We start from the raw sequence: 12,311 nt of genomic DNA, 5'->3' as shown, positions 1-12,311 counted from the left end.
ACAATCTTTTAATGGACGCACAAGAAGCAATACGTAGGTAATAAAACATTACACCACACCTGAACAAATTACGTTGAATAAGAAAAGTAGCCTTAATAGTCCAAGCATTATACAGGGTGATTCACAACTTATCCAAAAAAATTTGGGAATAGATGCGGCATGAGAAATGGAGTCAATATTGTAAAAAAAAAATTGTAAAATCCTTATAGTTTCTGAGAAAAAAATTATTGAAGTTATAGCACATTAAACCACTACATAGCTGGACAACTGTAGTCTCTAGCGTCATTCGCAATACGCGTGGAGAGCCATGTGACTCCTAATACTGAAATCCGTCGTTGCGGTAGTTTTTACCTGTTATCTGTGGTAGTTTTTTAGTAGTTATGTGAATGTTTTTCTACGACCTTCTGGTGCCGAGATAATACTTTTTATTTAAAAAAATATGAAAGATTTTGCAAGCGCGAGCCATTTAGACTGTACGTCATTAGTTTTCAGAGCGAGCGCGCGCCGCTTCCCTCTACTTCACTATCCGGTCCAGCTGACGCACTAAGCGCTTGCACGCCTCAGTTTATTACTCAATTACTAATACTAAAAATCAATTAAACATATCCTACTATTTGTTTTTGAAAATATAAGTATTCAATATTAACCTCCATCAAACGCATCGCTGTAAAATGTTAATTTCGTCCCCAATTTTTTTTTTATAAAAAAATTATCTCGGCTTCAGAAGGTCGTAGAAAAAATATATATTTTTTAAATTCGTGAAGCAATTCGTCAGCAATTTCTTTCTTTAAAAGTCATTTCCATAAAATAAAAATTGAAACTTATTTAAAAAAACACCCAAAAAAGTGCAACTTTTTCAGTCATTTTTTTATCCTTAAAATTAATAAAATCGTCAACATTTTTTAATAGGTTGATAATATAACTCTTTACGAAGAAAATAACTTGAAAATCGTTGATGTAGAGCTATCCGCTGAGAAGATCTAGCCAATTTTCGAAAGTACCTTTTTTTAAAAAAATCGATATATTTCGAAAAATAATTAATATTTTAAAATTTTTCAAAAATGTACTTTTTTGTTGGCTTGCCGCGGTCTGTGCTTGCAGTAAATAGCAAGTATGGGAACGTAAATGTAAACGAGTTATAGAAGAAGAGAAAAGAGAAGATTTTTAAGGGTTTTTTCAATATATCTCAAAAAGTAAAAAAGCAATTGATACTTACAAATAATCAGTCGATAGATCTTTTTAAAACCTACAACTTTCTCCTTTAAAATTTTTCAATCGGTGCTATATTTTTTTAGTTATTTTAAGAAAACCGTTTTTTGCAACTTTGCGATTTTTTTTAACTATGTTCTTCATTTTAGATCGAGTTTAAATAACAAGAAACTCGATTTAAAATTTAATTTCCTATACGGTCATATTTTTTTTGTTCAGGTAATAATTTCTGCAAATTTAACATTAGGCCGTGACTGAATACTTGGACTATAAATAGCTATTATTTGATTACAGTTGGACTAAACAAAGCCCAAACTGCATAATAAATATGTCCGACTCCCACTCCGTCTTTCATTGCTGCGCGACGGTAACCATGACCACCGCTGTAAACACTTTATAGATGTAGAGCGAGTTACGAGGAGTCCACGAGTTTTTCAAACAAATTTTGCAAGTGTTACATTTTAAATGATAAATCGGTCTGCTTGAATTTCAACATAATTATTTCTGATTCTCTCAATCATATTCTCAAGGCAGTTTATAAAGTTTGTCTTGGATTAAGATTAAATTTTTATTATGCATATTATTTTCGCATAGAACTTATTTTTGGATATATTCGAAAGTTCCAGGTTAAAAAAATCACCCGATATAAAAATCAACAACTATAATAATTGTATACATTTTTAATGTGTTGAGTTGAGCTTGAGCGTGTGTTCGGAAACGTCATGACCCTACAAAACAACTGTTTTTCCTTTCACAAAAACATTGACGAATCTTTTACAGCCCTATGAAACTCGCGGCATCACTCCAATAAAACTTTTTCGCCCCGTACCGACGAAGGAAACGGCCTCGTGCGCACTTACACTTCTTCTGGCCATTTTTTACCCGCTCGGGATTACCGCGCACTAAATGAAGAGAGCTTTTTATCCCGTTTTATGTTCGGCTTAGACGAAAAAGCGTATAATTTCTTGCTCGCTTACCTGACTCCTGTGCCCAATCTATCAGGGATGACACGCGGGAGGAGAAGCTGGAAAAACAGTTCTCGAAGCGGCCCCTGGCGTCTAATCCGACCGTTTCGAAGTTGGTCTTCACCCCGCACATGAGTGCCGTCGCACAGGCCGACGACTCGCCTATCTGGGCGTCCATATTGTAGGTCTGGAAAAAAAAAGGTTACGCTGAAACTACAGATCTTTGGGAATTTACAACGTTTTTTACCATTTCAATTGAAAATTATTAAACATTTGCACATTTGCAATTAAAAATATTGTATTTTTATTTGTTTTTTACATTACGGTATTTATTGTGAGCCACCCTGTATATGGCATAATATTGCATATACGTTTACCCTAGTATTTCTTGCAAAACTATCAACATGCCATGTCTGGGTCAAATATAGACGACAGTTTCTTTCAAAAATACATATATTCCATTATTAGGTCTCACATGCTATTATTGGATTACACCACTATAATACTCATTAAACAGTTAGAAACAAATCTGTGAAGTTGGATGTTTTTGCATACCTAGATTTTTGCATCGAAGAATGTTGATTGACAATTTGATAGGATTTGTTTGAATTAGCTTTAAAAAGAATAAAAAACTATAGTTAATATTCTAAANATTTTCGAGAGCGCCTTTTTTTCAAAAAATCGATATATCTCGAAAAATAATTAATATTTTTAAATTTTTCAAAAATGTACTTTTTTGGCTTGCCGCAGTCTATGCTTGCAGTAAATAGCAAGTATGGGAACGTAAATGTAAACGAGTTATAGAAGAAGAGAAAAGAGAAGATTTTTAACGGTTTTTTCAATATATCTCGAAAAGTAATAAAGCAATCGATACTTACAAATAATCAGTCGATAGATCTTTTTAAAACCTACAACTTTCTCGTTTAAAATTTCGGTAAAATCAATCGGTGCTATATTTTTTTAGTTATTAAAAAAAAACGTTTTTTGCAACTTTGCGATTTTTTTAACTATGTTCTTTATTTTGGATCGAGTTTAAAGAACAAGAAACTCAATTTAAAATTTAATTTCCTATACGGTCATATTTTTTTTGTTCAGGTAATAATTTCTGCAAATTTAACATTAGGCCGTGACTGAATACTATAAATAGCTATTATTTGGTTACAGTTGGACTAAACAAAGCCCAAACTGCATAATAAATATGGCCGACTCCCACTCCGTCTTTCATTGCTGCACGACGATAACCATGACAACCGCTGTAAACACTTTACAGATGTAGAGCGAGTTAAGCGGAGTCCACGAGTTTTTCAAACAAATTTTGCAAGTGTGAAACAAAAATAATATAAATACATCACTTTCTTTCAAAAATACATATATTCCATTATTAGGTCTCACATGCTATTATTGGATTACACCACTCTAATACTCATTAAACTGTTAGAAAAAAATCTGTGAAGTTGGATGTTTTTTGCATACCTAGATTTTTGGTATCGAATAATGTTGTTTGACTTAATTTGATAGGATTTATTTGAATTAGCTTTAAAAAGAATAAAAAACTATAGTTGATATTCTAAATCAATATATAAAAGAGAATATTAAAAATGTATTCAAGATTTAACTGGATACAACTTGACAATTTTTTTTCTTAATGTTTAGTAAACAGTAGTTTTCTTATTCTCAACTGTAATTTTCTCTAGTCTCGATGTTAGACTTTAATCAATTTCTGTCAGCACAGAATGAAAAACTTCCAAGTTTATAGTTTGCCAATAAATTCACTGTACGTACTATGTCTCTTCCGTTTCAAGCAAAGAAGCTAATAAAGGATCACTGTTATTAGTTGACAAGTGAATACAGAATAAAGTAAGACTAGACTAAACTAGAATTTGTCAGAGGATTGTAATATTATGTATTTGAAACTTGTTGTACATGGCAAGAAATGAAGTTTTGCACGTCTGCAAATGGAAAACCTTTATTATTATTTTATTATACATGTACAATTTTAAATGGGGAATTTTTTTGAGGTAATAGAACGCGTTCTCCAGAATACTGACCTGAAACTATTTTTTTTTTAATTAAATAGATTGTCCAGCTATAATTCGTTTTAACTGCAGTTAAATTTTTGTGTACGCACGCCACTGGACAGTCTGTATAAAACGGACAATAGCAGCGTTGCTTTGGCGAAACTTTGCAACATGTTATTTTACCGTCATCATATTCTTTTTATATCAATATGAACAAAGCGCCGAACACTAATAAAAATTTCAAATAATTTATACTTTTTTCATTATTCACTAATACTTAATGGATGATACATTATTAATTTTAAGTAAAACTAATATATGTTTTGAAGTACATATTTTTTTTGTGTTTAATAAAATGTCCATAATAAAAAATAAATAGAAATACTAATCTGATCTATCTTTAAAATAATTTCAAAATTTTAATAAGTCACTGTTACTATTTATTATATAAAGCACTGTGTTTATTTGTGACTCTCTGTGACAATAACCTCAGATACTGACCTTGTTTAAGTGAACTATACTATAATCACTTTACATATTCCAATGAAGTAAACAAGTGCACAGTCACGGTATTTATTTTAGTATTTAGTGACAGTACGGTGAGTTTGTGTCTTCATGCTTAAATTTCTTGTGATATATATTTACCCGAACTGAAATAGATGAACTTTGTAAACTATGGTTACACTATCCTGTTTAGGGCGGAGTATCGAAATTACGAAATAAGATTTAAAAGAATATGAGAAATACAAATTTATGGTACGCGTTTCTCAAGGTCAAAGGAATTCTCAGTATAAATATGACCCCCATCTAAAGTCACAGGTTGTATAATAGCCGATATTAACTCTATTCATAGAGTATGCGAGTATGTTTCTGACTGAACTGAACGAGTGTTGCCGCTGTTCAATTGTTTCAGATAAACACTGTAAATTATCTGGAAGCTTCGAAACAGGCCCATTGTGTGACTTCTGCGAGACAAACGAATTAGACCACGAGTCGGTAATTCCAGTCAATGTCAATTTGTTTGGCTAACTTGATGAAATTGATATACTTCATGGTTGCGTATGCAAATGGGGAGCAAATGAGCAGGAAAATTTGCATGAAGTATCACGTGCACCGTAACACAGATCGGCAAATTATCGGGAAGAGAATTGGGTCGCAGAAAACATTGAAATTCGCGTTCGAATCATATTTATAGTTACATAGAATTTGCATTAATTTTTTTTTAATATAATTTGCTTTTGAATGCAAAATCATAGTGTTATTTTATGTTATGCATTATGATTATGGTTGGGCATAAGTAATATAAAACGTAGTCCTATGTATATGCATAAAAACAAACAAAATCAAAGCAAAAATTTGTTGTTTATAGCGCTATCCACCAATATATAACTAAATAAAATTTCCATATTCTGTTTTAAATTTTTCATTTAATATCGTCAGTATGCTTTCAGTGTATTGATAATCTCTCATTAGGTACTAGAATCATGTTGCCGTATTATATAACACTTTTCTTGTTTGTGGATCAAGGTACCGGCAAGCGCCATATTGATTCGTGCTCAGCCCAGTTTTTGCGTACAATTAATTGCATTTTGACTGAGATAAATTGTTCGCTAAAATTTTTAAATATGATATAGAAAAACCCACCTAGATTAGATGTCTTTGATAGCATTTCATCTTATATACATTTTTTCTATTTGCCTTTATCATAATTCACCCATTAAATTAATTATTTTTAAAATTAAATTAATTAAATTAAAATAAACCGTTTCGATTTTACTTTTTGTAATGTTTCGAATTTTAAAGCATTAATACAATGCCGTGGAAAGCCCACTTCAGTACAATAATTTTTCATCAAAATAAGTTCGTTTATCTACTGCCGCTCTAAAAAGATGTCCGTTTTCTATTACTTTTTACCTCGAAAAGTGCGTTGTTACTGATCTAGATCGGAAAGTATAGAGACTTCTGTAAAACGACATAAGAGTCAGTAGAATAACTTGACCGAGCTTTTACGTCAAAAGTTGCCGTAAAAACAAAGGAAGTATGTCATAGTTGTCTGTCAGCAGAAGTTTTTAATGTTTGACGCTTATATGTATATAAATAAATAAAGGGGTAGAAAAAAAAAGCAAAATATGTGGATAAGTATAGTCAATTAAAGATAATTAGATATAAGATTCAAATGCGACCGAAGGTTCTGAACAAATAGCCTATATAGTCGCCTCAACCATACAGATGAAATTAGGTAGGTAGATAAATAGAATTGTAGAAAAAATAGTTTTTCTACAAAACTGTTAAAAGTGGGCTTTTTAATTGTCATTTTTGATGTTAAAAATGTCATTTTTTGACACGCGTGTTAAAAGTAAGTTACTTTTAACACTAGTGTTAAAAATTTAATTTTTTTAATTCAGACATAAAACATAAGCTGAAGTCGCTAGACGAAANATTTCAATGTTATCTTTTTTTTTGCATGAAAAACGTTCTCCATAATGTAAACTCCCTTGGGAGCATTATACTCCCTTGGGAATAATCGACTACTTCTGTTTTAATTTTGATGTCATAGAAACTGATTTCTACTCCCGACCGTGAAAAAAACAAATTTACGGTACGCGTTTCTCAAGGCCAAAGGAATTTTCAGTATAAATATGACCCCCTTCTAAAGTCACACGCTGTATAATAGCCGATATTAACTATTCGTAGAGTATGCGAGTATGTTTCTAACTAAACAAAACGAGTGTTGTCGCTGTTCAATTGTTTCAGATAAACGCTGTCAATTATATGGAAGCTTCGAAACAGGCCCATTGTGTGACTTCTGCGAGACAAACGAATTAGACCACGAGTCGGTAATTCCAGTCAATGTCAATTTGTTTGGCTAACTTGATGAAATTGATATACTTCATGGTTGCGTATGCAAATGGGGAGCAAATGAGCAGGAAAATTTGCATGAAGTATCACGTGCACCGTAACACAGATCGGCAAATTATCGGGAGGAGAATTGGGTCGCAGAAAACATTGAAATTCGCGTTCGAATCATATTTATAGTTACATAGAATTTGCATTAATTTTTTTTTAATATAATTTGCTTTTGAATGCAAAATCATAGTGTTATTTTATGTTATGCATTATGATTATGGTTGGGCATAAGTAATATAAAATGTAGTCCTATGTATATGCATAAAAACAAACAAAATCAAAGCAAAAATTTGTTGTTTATAGCGCTATCCACCAATATATAACTAGATTGAAAAGTACTACGCGATAATTTAGATATAATTTGTAAATAAAATTTCCATATTCTGTTTTAAATTTTTCATTTAATATCGTCAGTATGCTTTCAGTGTATTGATAATCTCTCATTAGGTACTAGAATCATGTTGCCGTATTATATAACACTTTTCTTGTTTGTGGATCAAGGTACCGGCAAGCGCCATATTGATTCGTGCTCAGCCCAGTTTTTGCGTACAATTAATTGCATTTTGACTGAGATAAATTGTTCGCTAAAATTCTTAAATGTGATATAGAAAAACCCACCTAGATGTCTTTGATAGCATTTCATCTTATATACATTTTTTCTATTTGCCTTTATCATAATTCACCCATTAAATTAATTACTTTTAAAATTAAATTAATTAAATTAAAATAAACCGTTTCGATTTTACTTTTTGTAATGTTTCGAATTTTAAAGCATTAATACAATGCCGTGGAAAGCCCACTTCAGTACAATAATTTTTCATCAAAATAAGTTCGTTTATCTACTGCCGCCCTAAAAAGATGTCCGTTTTCGATTACTTTTTACCTCGAAAAGTGCGTTGTTACTGATCTAGATCGGAAAGTATAGAGACTTCTGTAAAACGACATAAGAGTCAGTAGAATAACTTGACCGAGCTTTTACGTCAAAAGTTGCAGTAAAACCAAAGGAAGTATGTACATATCATAGTTGTCTGTCAGCAGAAGTTTTTGATGTTTGACGCTTATATGTATATAAATAAATAAATAAAGGGTAAAGGAAAAAAGCAAAATATGTGGATAAGTATAGTCAATTAAAGATAATTAGATATAAGATTCAAATGCGACCGAAGGTTCTGAACAAATAGCCTATATAGTCGCCTCAACCATACAGATGAAATTAGGTAGGTAGATAAATAGAATTGTAGAACAAATTGTTTGTTCCAAGTTTAAGTTCTTAGCAGCATTTAAGACCTGCTTATCTGTTTCAGAAAAAAATATATAGTTTATTATTTATAAGAAACATTTTAGATTTTATATTTTGCTGTAGATTTTAATTTAAATATAATTATTTAGGTACATTCTATTGTGTGCTATATTTCTACAATATACAAGGTGTTTCAGAAAGACCTCCCGTAAATACAGGGGGTGATAGTAAGACAAAAAATTAGATTTTTTTGTCATATGAACTATATGTCTATCTCCTCGTTTTCGAGATACAGAGAGATAAAATAAAATTTTTAAAATAGAATTTTTACGAAAATTTCCAAACAGTGCGTAATATTTTTATGAAATTTGGTACTACTAACTCTTGTTAAAACTTCCTAATGTGGACGGTTTTCGAGAAAAAAGGTTTTTAATTGAACTGACTTTTCCCATAGTAGGCTTTTGTCAAAACTTATTGATGGATGTCTTATAAACAACGCATACATTCTTAGTAATATTTTCAATTTTAATTAACTTTATATCAAAATTTTAGTGACTGTAATTAGTCATTACTAACTACAGTAACGAAAAATTTCTAAAATTTTGATATAAAGTTAATTAGAGTTTCAAATATTACTAAGAATGTATACGCTGTTTATGAGACATCCATCAATAAGTTTTGACTTCAGCCTACTTTGAGAAAAGTCACTTATTTTATACACCGCAATATTGTAAGTGTTCAATTAAAAGCCTTTTTTTTTGAAAACAGTCCACATTAGGAAGTTCTAACAAGAGTACATTATTTTTAGAAAATAAAATTATACATTGAAGGCTGAATGGGAAAAACCTAACCTTAAAAAAATATACCTTAAAATGTAATAGGAATGTAGTACAACTAGCGCCCTCTATGAAATATCCAAAAAATAATTATACCAGCGTATTTAGCGCCTTTAAAAACCCTAGGGTACCAAATTTCATAAAAATATTTTGCACCGTTTGGAAATTGTACGTTTGTAAGGAAGCTCTTAAGACGTGTAATTTCAATGCATCGGAAGTGCATGGTATTTTACTTAAATTAATACCCATTCCGCTACAATGAGAGAAAATTAATTTTCTACCTTCATCGGCTGTTCTGCCTTGCTTATTTAATATTTTTAGGTATAATCTTTGCAATACATCAAACTCTTCGTTGCTTAATTCAGACATAAAACATAAGCTGAAGTCGCTAGACGAAATAGCGAATCCGCGTATGAGAGAGGCGCGCTCGCGGCTCATAGCGCTGTATTAACAATTAAAAAACAAGGCATTAGAATAATGCGAGTCGCAAAAACTCTTCAGCATCTTGTAGGGGGATGTTTAAACTTTAATTTAGGTACCTGACAACATCAAAGATAACAATTTTTAACCCGGATATCGGCCGTTGAAAATTGTCATTTTCGTATTTTTAGCACTTAAATTGTTTATAACTTTAAAACTATCAATTTTAGAGGCATAGTGCATAGGAACTTTTTTGTTTATAATGTGCCAAAAAAAACTAAAAGGAGTGAAAAAAAACAATTTTTACAATTTGTTTCAAAAAAGTTTGTTTAAACAAGTGGGCACTAGATTTCCGGTCGGCATCGTCTTGAATCATGTTAAGGTACAACTCACGAATCTGAATATGTAAAAAAATCGAGTCGGGAAATTTCTCCCACGAATGCGAGGTTTTCGCCTTATCTAATACAAAAGTCAGGCAGTGCAATATTTTTGACTAAACAATTTGTGAAGCTGGAACGAACGTATTTGTGAACAAAATAATTGCTGCCTTGTACCACGTGCCAAAAAGTTTCACTGTAATTTATTTTAGGTGATTTTGCCCAATTTGTATAAAAAATCGTTTATTTAACATGTAATAGAATAGCACCAATTTTTAACTGAAAAGTTATTGTTCTTTTTTTCTGTGTAATAATAAGGAAAATAATTATATATTCTCAAATATGTACCAACATTTTATTAACAGTACTATTTAGAGTCGATGCATAAACAGCAGCAGTGGTAGTTCGAATAATAGCGCAAACATTCAAACAATTGATTTTATGAGTGGCAGGTTACGAGAGTGGTCCGTTTGTCAAACAAGGGGCTTTTGCTGTTGCTGTATTATTCATACGATCGGGAAGTAACCGTGTGCATTTATGTGAATGCATGTGCATACATTTGTTAGAATTTCAAAGCAAGTTAACCAAGTTCCTAATGGAAGTGCTCAACAATTAATGAACTCGTCAAATCCACAACAGAAACATGTTCGCAGCATTCATAAATGATTAAAAGCTACGTGACCAGTAGGTAACTTTGTTTGGAACAGTACTTTTATTCCCTTCAGGTTGACAGTTAAATTTCGGTGAAATGAAAAATTTTTAAAACAGTAAGATCAAGTTTACATTAAAACACAACCTTCTGTTTCAAAGGCTATATGTAATTTTTCACAAGGTTCTGTTCAGCCAATCGCATTATATCGAGCGTGGACGTAGCGGTTTGTCATTGTTCATTGTAAACATTTTTTTAAATTGGATGTTTTTATCGAAAAAATCCAAAAATTTTTTCGGCATCTGCAACATCTACGGCATTTTTCATTGGGTGACCCATCTCTATATTATACCGTTACCCAAAGCTCTTCTAAAGTTGGTAACACTGGTTAGATAAAAGCGGTCCCGCCGAAAAGGGGTTATTTAATGCGGCCTAAACAATCCGAAAACAATCATGGACTTTCTGAAGTTGCCAAATGAAATAACTATATTTTCTTACCCTCTTTGCTTTGGAAAGAAAAATATTCCGGTAAAGTGAATACAAACTTTTATTCCAGCGTTTGAAGTCTTTCCCCCTTTCACCTAACGAAGTTAATTAGTTTCTGTTTTTCGTTTCCTTAAGCAAACAGCTTACTCGAAATAAACAGTCTTGGCGGTCGGGTTTGAGATGTTTTAATAAAAAAATCGAACACCCTAATCCTCAAAATTAGTCCAGGTCTACAAACTTTTGCCAGTAAACATACAAAAACACATAAAAGCGGTTTGCAAACAGTTTAGGAGATACAAAGCCTTCATAAATGTATACAAGCCACGTAACCGTCGAGCATAGGCAACCAACATAGCATATTTGGCACTTTCAACTAAAAAATTCCTAAACTTCAATGGAGTGGTTGAAGGGATAGTAATCCAACATATTTGCTTTGATCTAAGTTTTTTATTTCTTCTTAAATTTACTAATTCCTATAGCAGCTCCAATTTGCAATATATTGAAACCGAATAAATATTTTCTGATATGGAGGAACTACCTTAACCCTTAAACTTTTCAGGAGCAAACAAAAAACATTTCATTAAGGACGGGATTTTGTACAAAAAATATCGCCCAGCGTGAGTCACGAAACGGTACCCCGGCAAGTGCTGCTCTAGCTCTAGCGGCCAACGCTTCAAGGTGTGTTGTTTAATAATTTACGCTGGGCGATATTTTAACAGGCCTCGCGCCCGATTGTTCAGGAACGGCTCCAATTTGTGTACATACAGTCTTATAAGGAAAGAGAGTAAAGATTTTATTAATCATTAATAGATTATCGAGGACAATAATATTTTTTTATTAAGCAGGCAATAATTTTTAGTTAATAAGCTTAAACAATCTTAGAATTACCATTCCTTTATTATAAAAGCAGATATAATTTTTAAAATTCCATGTAGTTTCTTCTTCAAAAGCTTAAAAACGTATAAGAGGATAAGAGGAATAGTCAACAGTCTAATGTTTATATTTTCACGTTAACAATCCGATACGTAAATTACCTGCTATTTTCAGTAAAAATGATTAACTTGAATTATTTTTTTACTTTGGTGAGTCGTATTAATTTAAAAAACACTGCCTAATTACTAAAATATATAGAAACTTGCTACTAATTACGTTTGGAGAATAATATGTATAGTAGGGTGGTCCAAAAAAAAAAACGATTTTTTTT

The 12,311-nt window shown here is 31.7% G+C and overlaps 1 protein-coding gene across 2 annotated transcripts in view; it reads right to left on the bottom strand.

The window, feature by feature from the left end:
• LOC108909108 (alkaline phosphatase-like) overlaps positions 1-12,311 on the bottom strand; it is a 316,537-nt gene that overhangs the window by 170,845 nt on the left and 133,381 nt on the right. The window contains exons 1-2 of one of the 2 annotated variants that reach the window (XM_023454755.1): positions 4,694-4,837; positions 2,187-2,361 (exon numbers count right to left, since the gene is read on the bottom strand). In XM_023454755.1, coding sequence (XP_023310523.1) covers positions 2,187-2,352 — 166 coding nt within the window. In that variant the 5' untranslated portion in view covers positions 2,353-2,361; positions 4,694-4,837. Of the gene's footprint in view, positions 1-2,186; positions 2,362-4,693; positions 4,838-12,311 lie in introns of those variants that run through there. The other variant, XM_018713342.2, reaches the window with a different exon arrangement.

This window comes from Anoplophora glabripennis, unplaced genomic scaffold (assembly GCF_000390285.2).
Source record: "Anoplophora glabripennis isolate ALB-LARVAE unplaced genomic scaffold, Agla_2.0 scaffold375, whole genome shotgun sequence".
Taxonomy (NCBI): Eukaryota; Metazoa; Arthropoda; class Insecta; order Coleoptera; family Cerambycidae; genus Anoplophora; species Anoplophora glabripennis.
Note: the sequence above shows the minus strand (reverse complement) of the source record. Positions and strands in the feature narration are given on the sequence as shown.